This window comes from Papaver somniferum, unplaced genomic scaffold (genome assembly GCF_003573695.1).
Source record: "Papaver somniferum cultivar HN1 unplaced genomic scaffold, ASM357369v1 unplaced-scaffold_81, whole genome shotgun sequence".
NCBI classification, from domain to species: domain Eukaryota; kingdom Viridiplantae; phylum Streptophyta; class Magnoliopsida; order Ranunculales; family Papaveraceae; genus Papaver; species Papaver somniferum.
Window position 1 is genome coordinate 2,773,006 of NW_020651082.1, and position 16,046 is coordinate 2,789,051.

Consider the following 16,046-nt stretch of genomic DNA (forward strand, 5'->3'; position numbering starts at 1 on the left):
TCAGCATCTTGTGTGGCACCAGGAGTTAAAGGATTCTCAACCACCATCTCCTTCTCTGCATCAACAACCATCTCAACAGCTACTTGTTGTGGCTTTTCAGCCACTGGCTCTTCTGGTTGTTGTGGTTCTTCAGTTTGATGTTGTGGTATCTCAACAGCGGGTTGTTGCAGATTTTCAGCTTGCTCTTGTGGTCCACCAGCATCATCTTTAATTGCACAGCAGGTTGTGATAAATGCAGATTAAATGTGGGCACCACATATTCTTCTGTTTTCTTCTGAGTTTCTGGAAGAATGTCATCATCACCACCGGCCAAAAAGTCTCTTTCCTGTGCTTCAAGTCTTTCTTGTGTTGTTGCTATATTTGGTGTTGTCTCCAATTCCACTTGAGTTTCTGTTTCCTTGTCGTCGCTGGAGAGATTAACAGCTTTTTCCATGTCCATGAACTTGAAAGTTGAAGACTGGATACCTTGACTAGACGTTTGGTCTTGGCTATCGAGTCTGATAACTTCTGGAACTGATTCTTGTGTAGGTGGTTCAGTTGAAGATACCAGTTCAACAAGAGTCTCATTCCTTGGCAAGTTTTGGCTCAGTGGGTCGCTTGGCTCAGCTGATGATACATTGACATTAGGTCCACCTGACGACTCCTCCTGCACTTCTATGTTGACACAATCAACGAGCAATTACTTCATGTAGTTATACAACTTTTCATTGAAGTCTACTCCACTCTGTCTATTCCTCTCCTGAGTCTGCTTCATGTCTTTCAGTTTTGCTTCAATGATCTGCAACCTTGCTTCAGCACAATCGGGGGGACACGTTTCTTGTTCAATGATCTTAATCGCATCCAGAAATGCTTCTTCATACTTGTCCTTGTTCTCTTCAAGATTCATTGCGACGAGATCATATATCTCTTTCCTTTTTCTTGGTTTTCTTGGTTCACAGAGTTCCATCTCCATTGCACTGTACTCATCTCTAAATTTCTCATTATACTGCAACATGATTAATGACACTCATCAAAGGAATGCATAAAAAATATAACAACATTTTTTATATGCATAACCTGTGATGCAGCTAATCTAAAAAATGCATAACTAGTCATGCATTTAATATTGGAACTGAATAATATGTCATGCATTGATTTTGTTAAGGTGCATAACTTATTATGCATTTAAAAACACAACCCTGCTTAACTCCTTTTCAATATTGAAAAATGCATAACCGGTCATGCATTCATATATTGGGCTGCATAACATGTTATGCATTGATTTATTAAGGTGCATAACTTATTATGAAGTTATCATTTTTTGCTAGCGTAACTTATTATGCATTCATTTTTAAGGAATTTAGAGATACAGTCATAGATGCATGAAGGTCAATTATAAATCATGAAATGTTCACAAACAGGTACCTTTAAGAACGTAATATTCTTCTTGAGATTGCTTTCTTCATTGCTGCCAAGTCCCACTTCGCAGCTCTCGGTGTAGAATTGGAAATGACCTTGACGATGTCTGATGATATCTCATCTATGTTAGAATGCTCAGCCAACCAAAGCTGCAAAAAATAATAACTAATAAGATATTATGTATCCAAGAAAGTAATATTTATTGACAGATGTTATGAAAGTAAAAAAAAACTAACTCACAAGAGAATATATAGTGCAACCACTGCAATTCCTGATATGAAGATTGTTTCTTTTGACAGTCTTGATGCTCTCCATCAGGTGTTCATGAATAAGATCAGGAAAAAAGACAGAGTCCATGGTTTCCAAATCCTTAACCAAACCAACATACGAGACATCTAAATTGTCTCCACTTGAACGACAAAAGAACAAGACGACTAGCATGTAAAGGCAGATAAGGCATACAACTTCCTCTTCATGACCTTTCTTATCAAGTTTTTCCAACACCAGCCTTTCAATATCATCTATCCACACCTTTGTTACCCGTGCTTTGGGATCTTTGCTAATAAATCCTGGATTTGTTTTGAATGGAAATTGCTTGACGAGGGGATGTGACTGAGTCAGCTCTATCTCTGCCTTCGAAGTCAGAATATCATTTCCTCTGTCTCCTTCAATTCATGGAATCAAAAATGTAACAACAAGCTCACTAGACGTTGATGTTATGGACTTGTTTTCAGACAACTTGAATGAATGTTGATTCAAATCTTCATGGTCATATGATAGAAAGACTTCATCCATCAGCTTGTTGCTCTTACCATCCAAGTATGCCATGTTTGCAGCATATAACCAGTTATAGAACTTTCCAAACACACACACATTTATCATGTTAGCCTGCAACGGATTCAAACCACCTCTGTCTTTTATCTTACTAAACAAGTGACCTACCCTAAGGAAACCTGCTCTATAAGTACCTCTTTGAACTGCAGATTTGGTTTTAGGTTTAACTGCGTAAAAAAAGAACAAAAAAATGCATTTTAGAACTGCTATTTTAGAACAACAAAGGAATGCATAACAAATATAACAACATTTTTTTATATGCATAACCTGTGATGCAGCAAGTCTAAACAATGCATAACTAGTCATGCATTTAATATTTTAGAACAACAAAGAATGCATAACAAATATAACAACATTTTTTTATATGCATAACCTGTGATGCAGCAAGTCTAAACAATGCATAACTAGTCATGCATTTAATATTGGAACTGAATAATATGTCATGCATTGATTTGTTAAGGTGCATAACTTATTATGCATTTAAATGATAAGAGAAGTTTATTAACTGATGCATAACATGAACAAGAAGGAATTCACCCACCTTGTTTATAGACAATACATTGCTTATTAGATTCAAAGCAAATCTTACCATCTTCGGCATCATTTGTATTATCATCCTCATTATCTGTATCATCACCCAATACTTCCTTTGGTGCAGCTTTCTTTGCTTTATTTGCCTTGATTTGCATCTCCTTCAATGTTTCGACACTATCAATTTCTTCTTGTTCATCTTCAACATCAGTAGGTAAAATCACATTGAGGAGAAAATTATGTTAAAATCGAAGAAGAATAAAGTGATAACTCAAAAACAATTATGGGTATTCAGGATGAAACAGTTTTATTTTTAGGTTTACTCTTTTTTTTCTGGTTCATCATCGGCAATTACTGTAACAAAATTTAAGATTAAAAAAAATAAATTCAAAAAAAACAAAAACACTGACAGATGAAGCTAATGATAAATCTCACCGGGTTTTTTCTGTTTCTTCGACTTCATTTTTCCTTTTTCATCTGAAGCATCAAGAACAAAAATTAAAATCGAAAATCAAATAAAATCAAATGTACCGAATGCATGCAAGAATAAGATCGATTAAACTAGTTTTAGTACCTAATTTCTTCTCTTTTGATTTCTGAAGACGTGTTTTTGTCTGTGTTTCATCCATTTTGGTTCTACTGAATTCTAGGGTCAAGGTTTTTTAGAGTTCGAAATTGATTTTTAGGGTTTGATCAACTTCAATAATCAATCATCCGTTACAGTGTTTATGGAGGAATAGGAATAGAAAAACGGATGAAGAAAAAATGAGAAGAACGGATGAAGAAAAAATGAGAAGAAGAGAAAAGAAATGGTTCCGATCGTTTTTGGGAGTTAATGAAACTTCCCAGAACCGTTGAAGGGTAATTGAGGAACTCTACACGTTTTTAATAATTTTAAATAATGTTGGGTGCGACTGTAGGGAAAAGTAATTCTGGGCCTGGCGGTAAGAAGAAAAAAAATTCTGGGCCTGCGCCTAAGTTCCTCAACATTCATCCCCAGGAGAATATGCACCAATCTAGCCTGTAGCTAAAGTTTCTTTTAAATGCAGAGTTCCAAGCTAGAAGAGAGGCTCTGACTTACTTGGAAGTGAGAAGAGTTTTTTCCGCAAAGATTCTTCTATTCCACTCTGTCCAAATAAAACAGCCGCTGGTACCAAATCCCATCTCTCTTTCTCTGGCCCTAAAATGCCTCTAGCTGACCATGTTTGAGCCAAACATAAGACTGATTGCGATGGAGTCCATGAACTGAGGAGATTTGACAGGATCAAGGACCAAAACCTTACGAGTGAAATGACAGTGTAAGAACAAGTGCTCAGTGGGTGAAATTTCTATGTTGCAGAGAGTCTTGCGTGGAGATCGCAGTCCAATTGAATAAGCAAACTTTTGGTGGGACATGTGTGTTCCAGATGGCTTTGCAAGGGAAAGGAGGAGGATTTGCAGTGTTTTGGGCAGTTTCCACGAGATACTTGTACAGTAAAACTTCGATAAGTTAATAGCTTTCGGACCAGTAAAAATTATTATTTTAGCGAAATTATTAATTTATCGAATTAAAATTTAGTCTGTACAAGCATAGTTGGGATTGGAGAATTTTATTATTTTAGGGAAGTAATTAATTTATCGAAAATTATTTTACCGAAGTTCTACTGTATTTAGATTTGACGGAGAAATTGCCAGATGGTGATAGTGTCCATGACCAGGAATCAGGTTGGTTTGAGAGAGCTGGTGGGGAGTGGCTAATAAGTACAAGCACAGAAGCTAGCTGATTAACTTCAATTTCTGTGAATGTTCTCTTGAAGTGGAAAAGCCAACAGCTACCATCAAGGGGAGTGTGGTCTTGGATAATGCAAAATCTCTTTATGTAAAAGTAGTTGTTACAGGAAACCCAATTGAGCAGTTGCTCTCGAGGCAGCTCCACAACTACAACTGCATTTAAAACAAGTGGTCGTTAGAAGCATTGAACACCATCAATTATGTGATCGTCAGCTTATATTTGTTGTGTTCTTCCTAAGTTGACCTCATTCCGAAACTAGTCTATACATATATACAAGCTATTCAGTGACTAGGTACTTACACTTCTACAAACCGGTATATGCTACAAATAACAGAATCGGTACTCTATACCAATAAATAGTAAAAGTGGGGAGTTGATGACTGATTTTTCCTCCCCTAATCAAAGTTGTAAAAATGTTTAGTTAACATATATATGGAGGGGTACTTGGTTGAAGGTGCATATATGGACCATGCACCAAGTGAGATAGCCGTAGAGATGTACAACCATCACGACTGGACATTGGAGTGGCCTATGGACCAAAGACGGAAGTACAGCCATCACGGCCCTTCATGGGACCTGTCTCAGTAAATGTTCAGCCGTCATGGCCGGACATTGAAACTGGCCTGAGAGCCAGAACTGAATGTACCGCCAATACGGCCGTACATCGCAGTTAGCCAGAATGGTAAGGTGCATACATCATGGCCTGGGGAGTTGATGAATGATTTTTGCTCCCCCAATTTGAGTTGTAAAAATGTCAAATTAACATATATAGGGAGGGGTAGTTGGTTGATGGTGCATATGCGGACTATGCACCAAGTAAGCTTCATAGCTTAGCCGGAAGAGTAATGATGTGTAAGGATCATTTATAGTTGCGTAGCCTCGCGAAGAGGGCATTTGATGCTTAGGCATCGTTATGCCATATTGCGGACCAAACGTGCATCACTTGGATGCATTTTGACGAAACGGCCTATACGGACTAGGTCATTACCTTTATTGCTTGGCCACGGCCTCGCAAACGAGTTGGTTTAAGTTTCTGTCCCTTCGAGGATGAACTACGGTATGTTCTTGATCCCTTTAGAGTAGGGAAGGGTACGTAGGCAGTCGCAATGAGTTGCAGCATTGCCGGTCCAGCACGTTGTTGCTCATATCATCTAATTGAGGGATGATTGCGACATATTGGCCTCTCATATCATCTGGCTCGGTAGATCGACGCAAGAGATGATTGTGGTCATACTTGATGAGGCTAGTTACATTCCATTCCTTGGATGCTCATACTTCCTATCAAGCCGCTTGACTTAGGCATGTACCAATCGCGCATTGGGCATGACCTAGAAATTAAGCTAGATCGATATGCAAGTTAGCGGATCTTGCATAAGCCTAAGGGAGATGGAATTAGGCCATCAATGGCCTATGTGCAAGTCCAAGCATGCCTTATGCCTGGACAGCACTCGAAATCCAGTGATGCATGCAAGATGCATTGGCCATAGCCTCTATGGCTTTGAACCCTTCGCAGAACAAGGGTAAGTTGGAACGGTGTGGAAGCTAAGTTAGTTGCATCATGCTCCACGATCATGCTTGCAAGGTCGAATGAACGTGCATTTTCCTAGATTTGAGGCCCGAATCGTAGCTTCATCATGGCGCATCGGGGAAGTTACGGCCTGCGGGGAAACGCGCCAAAGGCATAATTTTCCGGTCCGTCACAACCACTTTGCCAGTCAAATATTTTTGAATGTGACAATATCAAGATGCTAGGAAATATATCATTCAAGCTAATTATTCAAGGAATATAAATTTCTACTCTACATCTAAAAATCAACTATGAATCAGCGCCTCACCATTTAAATACTATTCATTTTTCAGAATTGAAAAATGAGTTACTTTACAATTCCTGATTTCATAAATCAGACAGTCACGCGTATGCCAACTGCCTGAGTTCACGGACTGGTCTATATGTATGCGTAACTACCCAGTATCAAACAACGAAGATGCATATAAACTAATTTGAAAAATATGTTTGGCGTTGATACAACTCTCATAAACACTTCTAAGACAACTTTGATCACTAAATCAATTTGTTCTTGTGAATTATCGTTTAAGTATTGAGTGCTAATGAACACGACTTAAGCTTGAAAGTTCAAAAGTCATACTTGTCAACGTGAACTTTGTACACGGTTCTATGACCCATGACCCATATGATGTATATTCTTTTGTGTAATTTCAAGGCAGACTTCTCATATGCATACATAATTCCTAATAAGAATGTCATTTAAACTGAGTAAGTGTTTGCGTGACTCATGCAACATGATTTCTAATCTCTGACACTTATGTGTCTTAGTTGCTAGCTATAGTCTTCCTTAAAAAACTTAGGTTTCCTCCGAGGAACATGTATAATTAGGTTTACGACTTAAAGATAATACTTCACTTAGGAATTCATGAAGCCATGTCAGATTATCTTTTACCTGATAGTTTGGATTACATGTAGAAATATGAGTAGAATTGGTGAAGTATCCACAACAGGTGAAACAACTTAAGATAATGAACTCTATCTCAAAGTAGTTAATATTGTGTATCGGTCTCGTATCTGCCGGGTCCGATACACCTGTAGAAAAGATATTATCAGTTTTTCTCGGCGATACATACATATCATTAAAAGTGGAATTTTTAACATTTACAAAACCATGTTCAAGAATAATAATAACCATAAACATATATCAAAATTTTAAAATTAAATGTGATTTATCAGAGGCTTGTTTGTAAAACAATCAAAAAAAAAACCCTCGTCTCATTCTCGTCGACTGAAAACAGGACTAACCACAAAAATAAAAGAAGACGGAAGTGAAGATAAAAAAAACCTCAAAAAATTGGGTTGAAAGAAACAAAAGAAGAGATTCAGGAGGTAGAGATAGCAAAATTATGGTTTTTTATTACACAAATACTCTTACTTTGATAATATATGTCTATCAGTGAAGCCGATATATTGGTTTGTACCGGCCGATACGGATGATATTATCGTTCAATCTTTGTATCGCTGATATTTTCGATATCGTATAGATATATTCTGATACATGATAAAAAAACTTATAATATCAACCGGTACAACCGATATTTACTATCTTGCTCTATCTTAGGATTCACGTGCATAAACAATATTGGTTGTAGGTGGATACTGAACGAAATGAGTAATTTGGAGTTGGATTACTTGGTCTCAAATATACGAAGTTTTAGTAGTCTTTGTATAACGGCTTAATTATGAGAGTATTCAAAAATGGAATAGTTTTTCTTCCTAACGTTTTTGTTCGAACTTACGCTATATACCAAGTGTACATTTTTTTTAAAGTAATCTCCTGGACAGTACATGTATTTATTAGATTACACAAGGCGGGTCTTGCATAGATTGATATTGAAAATATTGTGGCTAGTAATCCTTAATAAATCAAACTTGTTTATTCGGTGGTCTTTCTTTTCTCATATGGGGGTAGTCTAAGTTTATTTAAGGATTGATTATTATAGATCTATTTGATTCGAGATTTGGAGATAGGAATAACGATCATCCAACGTAAACATACTTCGTTTTTTTTTCTTTTTTGTGTGATCGATCATTAGAAGATTTTTTTCTTTTTGGTACTCTTTTCTTTGTGATACTTCTTGCATACTTAATTCTCTGAGATGTAAAAGTTGTTTATTTCATGAAAGTCAGACTTTTGAAAAGATGCAGAAAACTGGTTAGTGGTTTTTCCTTGAGAAAAAGATTATTGACTGATCTTTGTCTTGGTATTGATCTTTTGATCAAAGGAGTTTATATTGATTAAACTGAAAATCCTTTATACTCAATTGTGCCCAGGATTGGACGATACACATTGAGGTGGTTACTGAAATAGGTTTGGTCCTTTAATGTTTATATCCAAAGGATTTGATAAAAGAAGTACCTTATTGAAGGTGGAGCAACTTGAGATAGTGGACTCTATCTTAGGATTCACGTGCACAGACTAGATTGGTTTTAGGCACAGGGATAGTGAAGGAACTGAGTAACACAAAAATATAATTTTTTCTACTAACCAAATTTCATTTTATCCTTTTGTTTCTCTTCTATTTTTATAATCGTTTTAAATCCGAATTTTAGAAATTTGTATGCTAGAGGTACTTTCCAACTAACTAATGTCTTTTGATACATTTGTGGTTGATAAATTGAGGGAGTAGTAATCATAAAAATCGACGCTGCATAGAAAAGTTCGGCTAGAATTTTGTGAAAAAACTTTATCGAACTAGCCGAACCTGCTGGAAATGATGAACATGAAAAACAGTTCGGCTATTTCGCAAATAAAAATTTCTAGCCGAACTTTTTAATTTCCCATCCGAACTATTTATTTCCTAGCCGAACTTTCTGATTTCCTTGCCTAATTTTCAGATAAAAGTTCGGTTACGTTGCAAATTTTTTCCTCCAAGCCGAACTTTTTTCTGAAATCCTATATATTGAATTCGGTTACTTCGCATTTTTTTTCTCCTAACCGAACTTTTCTCTGAAATCAAATACTCCATTAAAAATAAGTTCAGCTACTTGTGCTTTCGTAAACACTAGCCGAACAACATTTGTAGATAAGTTCGGATACATGTTCTTCGGATCTTGTAGCCAAATGTGTTTGACTTATCCCAAATCAAACTATAAAGATTTTCACTTTCAGAAAATTTTGGTCAATTCAAGCGACAAAAAACTAAATTTAAAGTATGCCTGGGTAGTCTGAAGGTTCAGATTCAATAAAAAGAAGAAAAGAATTGAGTTTTTCCAAAATTCTTATATTTTCCTCCTTCTTCTCTCTCAATAACTAAATTAAAAAAATCATCCATTTAATCTTACGCTAATCATTAATTAGCTTAACATAATCATTTAACTAATAATTACACTAACTAATCATTATACAAACTTAATTACGAAGGGTAACTTTAATATTAGGGTGTTCCTTTATATCCCCCTAGAAACACTAGCGATACCCCATTATCTATGTACCCTCTCAACTAATCTTCCTAATCTATAAAAGGTGGCTTAGATTTACTTCTAAATATCTTACTAAAAATAAACCTAAAAAAAGTCGTTCCAGATTTACTCAGTTGGTGGGCCTCGTCTTTCACGAGAATCCATTTAACAAAAATTCTAGGCATATAATATTTTAGACAACACTAAAACAATCTTCTCACATAACTTCTAGTCGTAGGGGCTAAAAACGGACCCCCTGCTAATTCCATGTGTGGGGTTGTTTTAATGTTGTCGAAAATGTTGTTTTAGAATCACTGTCCATTTAATGTGTGTTGGGTTTTCTTCCGGGAGCATTTTTGCAATAATTATTCCACTGGCAAACTGCTCGTTCTTTTTGTTAATTTATACGATTGCCTGGATATTGGTATCCACGTACAGCCACCACCACGGACTTTAGGTGAACCGGACAAAGGCTACGTTACTCGACACCTTTTTCTTTTCTTGATCACTTTGTATGTTCCATTTTCTTGTATCTTTACACCACCCAACCAACTAGGAAGGCACATTCAGAACATATAGTTGGGTCTCATCTCAGCTTACTAAGCCCCACAGAAATTCTAAGTAGTTGCAGAAGATATGTCTGCGAACACGCATGGCATTATTAGCATATGAGTATTAACCAAGCAACACAATCATAATATCCAACACAAGAATGAGGATTCTTTAAACGTCAAGCCTCCAAAAGTAATGAAATTGGGATTACTCATACTGAGTTGTGCGTTCAGTTTTTTAGGAATTACAGGGGGGCCTTTACTACTTAAACTCTACTTCCTGCATGGTGGTAGTCGAAAATGGTTATCTAGTTGGTTACAGATGGCTGGCTTCCCTGTAATAATCATACCGCTCGCAGTCCTATATATTCGACGTGATCGAAATCTACCGAATATTGAGTTCTTTGCTTCTCGAAAGCTTTTGGTTTACGCTGGTTTGATAGGCCTATTTCAAGGAATAGACACTGTTTTATATTCTTATGGTTTGTCATTCCTTCCTGTATCGACTTCAGCTCTCATTTTTACAACCCAACTGGTTTTCACATCCTTTGTTTCATTCTTTTGGGTTAAACAGAAGTTTACTCCGTACTCGATTAACGCAATTGTAGTAATAATATTGGGTTCTGTACTACTTGGTATAAGAAGGTCCAGTGATCGCCCTCATGGAGTTACGAATTCTCAATACTTGCTTGGTTTCTTTTCAAGTATAGCTGCTGCTGCAATTTTAGCGGTCATACTAGTGAGCACCCAAGTTGCTTATGCAAAGGCCAATCAAGCCATGACTTATCCTATTGCGCTGCAGTTTCAAGTTTGTATGAGCTTCTCTGCTACATTTTTTTGCACAATTGGAGGTCTCATAAACAAAGACTTCATGGTAAGATTACCGAACATGTCTACATGCTTTTTTGCTAAAGGCAGCCCAGGCTAATTTTGAGCTTTTTTCTTTTTGTTCTCTTAATCTGCAGGCACTGGAAAAAGAAGCAAGTGAATTTGACTTGGGAACGCAAATGTACTACTTAGTGTTAGTTTCAAACATGGTTGTTTGGCAGCTACTGTTTATCGGAAGAGTTGGTATGATATTTTGTAGCTCTTCTCTCTTTGCCGGAGTCTTTGCGGCCAGTATCCTACCTTTTACGCAGATTGCTGCCGTGTTGGCGTTTCATGAGAATTTCACAGGAGAGAAAGGGATGGCCTTGGCTTTAACTCTGTGGGGCTTCACTTCTTACTTCTATGGTTCCTACAGGAAGAAGACCAAAGAAACAAAGTCACTGAACCCGTCCTCATAAAACACTTGCTTCTAATCCACCTACAAACAAGACACTTTCTCTCATTATAGCTCTTATAAATTTGTTCCAGCGTTCGGGAGTTCTGAACTTTATGCTGCATATGTTATCCACATATATCAGTACTTTCTCTTTTACATTTAGTAGGTGTCTGCCTAAGTTCAGTAAATTCAATATCCTTGACCCTGCAGAAAAAATTTACAAACGACAATGCTGATCCATTAATCCTTCTATTGTTCACTTTCGAACAAGAATACAGGCATAACTGTTTGTACAAAGAGCTGGCAACATTACCATTTACATTCAAACTGTAATAGCATGTAATACAAGCGTTTGTGTTTACCAACCCAATAGAACTATAATCACCGATATATATACCTTTTGTAGTGGAATGTTTATTGAGCAACTGCCTCATTTTGAGTTGGGCTTAGATAAAAAGTGACAGATGGGAATTTTCAACAACTTTCTTTACCTCTATCATGCTGGATATGATGATTCTTGAAGAGGGTTTACTTAGCAGATCCACTGTTATTTGTTGTCATAAATGATTCTCCACATCCACATTGACCTTTGGAGTTTGGATTGATAAACACAAATTCAGACCTATATAAGGACCACATGAAGAACAAAGTTCGTCAGCACTCAGTACTTGCATACATAAGTAACATAATCTCCATGTCAATCCTACATCCATGCAAATGACACTTAGGTCGGACAGTCAGCGGCTAGAGTTTTACATCATAGCCATAAAATCAGACCGTACTACACCATAGGCATAAAATCAGGCGGTCCTACACCATTGCCATAAAATTAGACAGTCAAATGTGTTCAATATCGAAGACTTATGAATAATAACCTTAGCTTGACAAACTGAATATGAAAATGAATATGGAAGGCTTTGATTAGGCAGGAACAGGTGATGATCGGATGTTCAGACCAACCAAACACAAATTCAATTAGCATGCAACCTAACGTGAGCATATCATTTGACTATACAAGTCAAGATTCATTTGGTAGGGTAAATTGGATGAACCAAAGCCTACTAAGTGGCTTTTCTTAAGTTCCCTTCCGGGATTTAATATCTCTAAACTAAGTAAGAAATAACTCTCGCGCTGCTTTTTTTATTCTGATCATCCAGATGCAAGCAGATAGCAAAAGGAAATAACATGAAGAAACAGGATCACTAGAAATGTGTACTTATCGTAAGTAGACATGCATCGTACATAAAACTTGTGGAATAAGATGCAATTGACTAGATATCTTACCTGAGTGTGTCATCTATAAAATCCATTTTGGTTCCTATAACATGCATTAGTGCCTTTGGATCAATCAAGATCTTTACACCCTTCTCCTCCACCACTTCATCAAACTTAGCTTTCTCATCTGTAACGATTGAACATGTCATACCATTAGGAGCCACTACAGAGTAACTCAATTTTCTGAACCATCATTTAACAGAATACAGATTCTCAGACAATGACAATTAAGGGAATACAAACGAAGTTTCAACAATCATTCTATCCTTGTTTCTAGCTTATGTAATTTGATGTTCTTTCTAGCTTCAAAAGTTCTAATCATGCATAAGATACAAATTACATACACCGCTCACAACCTAGAAAGAACTTATACTGAAAATACTCTAGGATCCAGAACAGAACATCTCTTGAGAATCATGCCGCAAGAATTTGACAGACGGGATCTGTAAAGGCCGTCAAATGGCATCATAGTACAATCTTCCCCCAGTCAAACTTTTTCGCCTTCTGATCAGCCCCGCAAAACTAACTATAAAGTCCTTTTGTTCCTTAGATCACACTAACATATCTCCACACATTCACCTAATACATATGTGCATCTATGTAAGTTCCTACAGTAACCAATAAATGTTTCGTACGCTTCAGATTGTGAAGAGGCATTTTCTTAGACATTTTGGCACATCTTCATTTTGTAAGCTATCCATAGAAGGGAGATTCTTATAAGGTCACCATTCAAACCTAGACAACAACAGATTCACTAAATTTATACACTTCGAACTCATAACCCTGATTCTTCCAAAACTTGTGATTTCAAAACCCTAATATATTCAAATCTGTTAAAAACACACACACACACACACACACACACACACAAAGTAATTCATCACTCTATAGTCTGATACCATCAAATTCAACCAAAAAAAAAAAGAATTGTCCACAGCGAGAGAGAGAGAGAGATACCAGCGTAATTGAGAGTATAACTTAATCCATTACACCCACGGGCTTTAACGCCAAGCTTAAGAAATTGGCGTTGTCTTTGTTGCAGAAGATGACGTATTCTATCAGCTGCAGCATCTGTTAATGTCAATGCTTGTTTTCTTGCTGCTGTACTCACGTTCTTTGCAGCTGCTGCTATCATCGACGATGCCATCTCTCTCCAAAAACCAGACCCTCTCCTAATACTCCAACCGACCTCCGTAGATTCACAGGAAGAAGAAGATTAAAGAAAGTTCTTTAATATGGTACGAAAAGGATATTTCCTCTGAAAAATGAAGACAAAGTAAACCCCATCAAGACAAGGTCATTTAACTTCTAAGTGAAATTCCACATTTCCTTGTCTGCATTGGTCACCTCCTACTTCTAAGTGAAATTTCCTTGTCTGTATTGGTTGAAATTCAATTGGTACATGATGAGGTTATTATGTGTTATTGAATGCATCAATTTAACATTATCCAAAGATTAATTTTCTAATGAACTAGTAATTTAAGTTATACTGAGGACTAAGATTTAGTCCAGGTAGGGTATTGATGATTCTGAAGTCAGTATTAGTAGGAGTCATTCTCCCGTGCGATTTTTGAGTACAGGCCTAAGTAGAATTTCTTTGGCCGACTTTGTTCAACTTAGGCCATAAAAATAGTGAGGTTTATTGAGAGACCTAATAAGCATGGAGAAGCACATTAAAGTTTTTTGTTTAGAGGTGAGAGTGATACATTGTAAGAGTTGTAATCTTTTGCTTGGCCACAAGTGGGAAATGCCGTATGTATCTCAGTTTTCTACATATCATCATCTCATATGCAACCCTAGTAAGTGTTCCTTCCAAAGAATCGTAACAACGTTTTGTGCAATAAATATTTTCATCAGTCCGATCAAAAACTGCTGCTAAGCATTTCTAATGTTGATAATACTAATCCAAGAAAACTATAACTACACAGATAAATCAAAGAACCCCCAAATTTCATTTCAACACCAAATTTCTCTCTAATTAACGACAAAACCAGTAACAACAACTCCATAATCGAAGTAGTATTTTCGTATTAGAAAAAAAAAAAAAAACAAGCCCAAATCAAAGGCTCATGGAGACAGAGAATAGGGAAATTCGAGTAAATGATCAATCAATCAAACCCTAAGTTTTATGTTCCATGAATAATCAATCAATCAATTCGACAGAAGATATGAATGCTTGAGAAAACCCTAGATTGGAAATCATAAGAAAAGAAAAGAACTTACAAGTTGCAGGGATGTGTCTTTGACGACGTAGCAAACTCGAGATGCGTCTTTGAAGATGCGACGCCCTTACATCTTTGGAAGGGCATTTTATTCGAACAATGTAAGCGCCACGTTGGTTTGGTTTCAGAAAGAGCTGTTAACGTTCCCCTTTTGAGTAAATGTCTTATTTGCCCTTAAATGCGGAGATTTGTTTGGGTCCATATGCGTAATTTTATAAAAAGAAATTGACCCATTATTTTCTGATGCAATTTGAAGTTGAACAACAGAAGCTCAATCTGGGCTGTAAAGCCAATGGCTTGACAATAAGTAGCATGCCATTGCCAAAGGGTGCCAATAGAATTCCCGGTGACCATACTGTTTTTATCCTTATCTGCAGGCTCTGGAAAGAGAAGCAAGTGAATTTGACTTGGGAACGCAAATGCACTACTTAGTGTTAGTTTCAAACATGGTTGTTTGGCGGCTACTGTTTATCGGAAGAGTCGGGATGATATTTTGTAGCTCTTCTCTCTTTGCCGGCGGAGTCTTTGGGCTTCACTTCTTACTTCTATGGCTCCTACAGGAAGAAGGCCAAAGAAACAAAATCACCGGGTAGAACACTTTTTAAAAACAAGTATGTACATTTGCATGCAACATTGTACAAGGAACGAGGAACAACACTTAGTTTGGTACATTATGTTCATACTCCCTCCGTTTTTAAAAATGTGTTACCTTCATTCATTTTTCAAAAGAGTGATTCTAAATTTTAAATCACAATAACAAAAGAGTGATTCTAAATTTTAAATCACAATAACAAAAGAGTGACTTTAAATAAACCGTGTTTCTGGACCACACCAAAACCGTATCATCCTTTTTGTCTCATAAATTTTTTTGGTGTGATCCCCACGGAGGACAACAGGGGGTTCCATTATTGGATTTTGTTGTGTCTGGCGGTTTTGCCGTGGTCTAAATCCACGGTTCATTAAGAGTTTTTGATAACAAAATGAGAAAGATGAATGTGGCGGTTCTGTTCATGTGCATTGTGATTTTTGTCGTGGCAGTACAGATCACACGCGCGGATCCTTCTTCCAAGTACACAGAATGCCTTTTGAAATGTAATCAGGATGCAACAGGAAGATCTGGAGCTACTGAAGATTGCCTTAGTGGGTGCGAATCTGAACTTGGTAAGCCACTTATACCTACAATTTATTTTATTTTATTTTTTATTTTTTGATATTTGTAAAAAATAAAATT

At 36.8% G+C, this 16,046-nt stretch overlaps 2 protein-coding genes across 3 annotated transcripts; one reads left to right on the forward strand and one right to left on the reverse strand.

Moving 5' to 3' along the window:
• Positions 1–10,100: 10,100 nt before the first annotated feature.
• On the forward strand, positions 10,101–11,395 carry LOC113345123 (purine permease 3-like). The gene is made up of 2 exons (XM_026588956.1): positions 10,101–10,928; positions 11,020–11,395. Exons 1-2 carry the CDS (start codon positions 10,251–10,253, stop codon positions 11,338–11,340), a joined length of 999 nt encoding a protein of 332 aa, XP_026444741.1. The 5' UTR covers positions 10,101–10,250; the 3' UTR covers positions 11,341–11,395.
• A 153-nt stretch (positions 11,396–11,548) lies between these two features.
• On the reverse strand, positions 11,549–14,923 carry LOC113345124 (iron-sulfur assembly protein IscA-like 1, mitochondrial). 2 transcript variants are annotated; one of them, XM_026588957.1, is made up of 4 exons: positions 14,817–14,923; positions 13,551–13,851; positions 12,603–12,720; positions 11,549–11,940 (listed from the first exon to the last, which is right to left on the reverse strand). In XM_026588957.1, the coding sequence occupies exons 2-4, from the start codon at positions 13,738–13,740 to the stop codon at positions 11,847–11,849; spliced, it is 402 nt and encodes a 133-aa protein (XP_026444742.1). In that variant the 5' UTR covers positions 13,741–13,851; positions 14,817–14,923; the 3' UTR covers positions 11,549–11,846. The 2 variants fall into 2 exon arrangements, with proteins under 2 accessions (XP_026444742.1, XP_026444743.1); XM_026588958.1 differs by having other exon boundaries at positions 13,551–13,782; positions 14,817–14,891.
• Between the last annotated feature and the right edge of the window lie 1,123 nt (positions 14,924–16,046).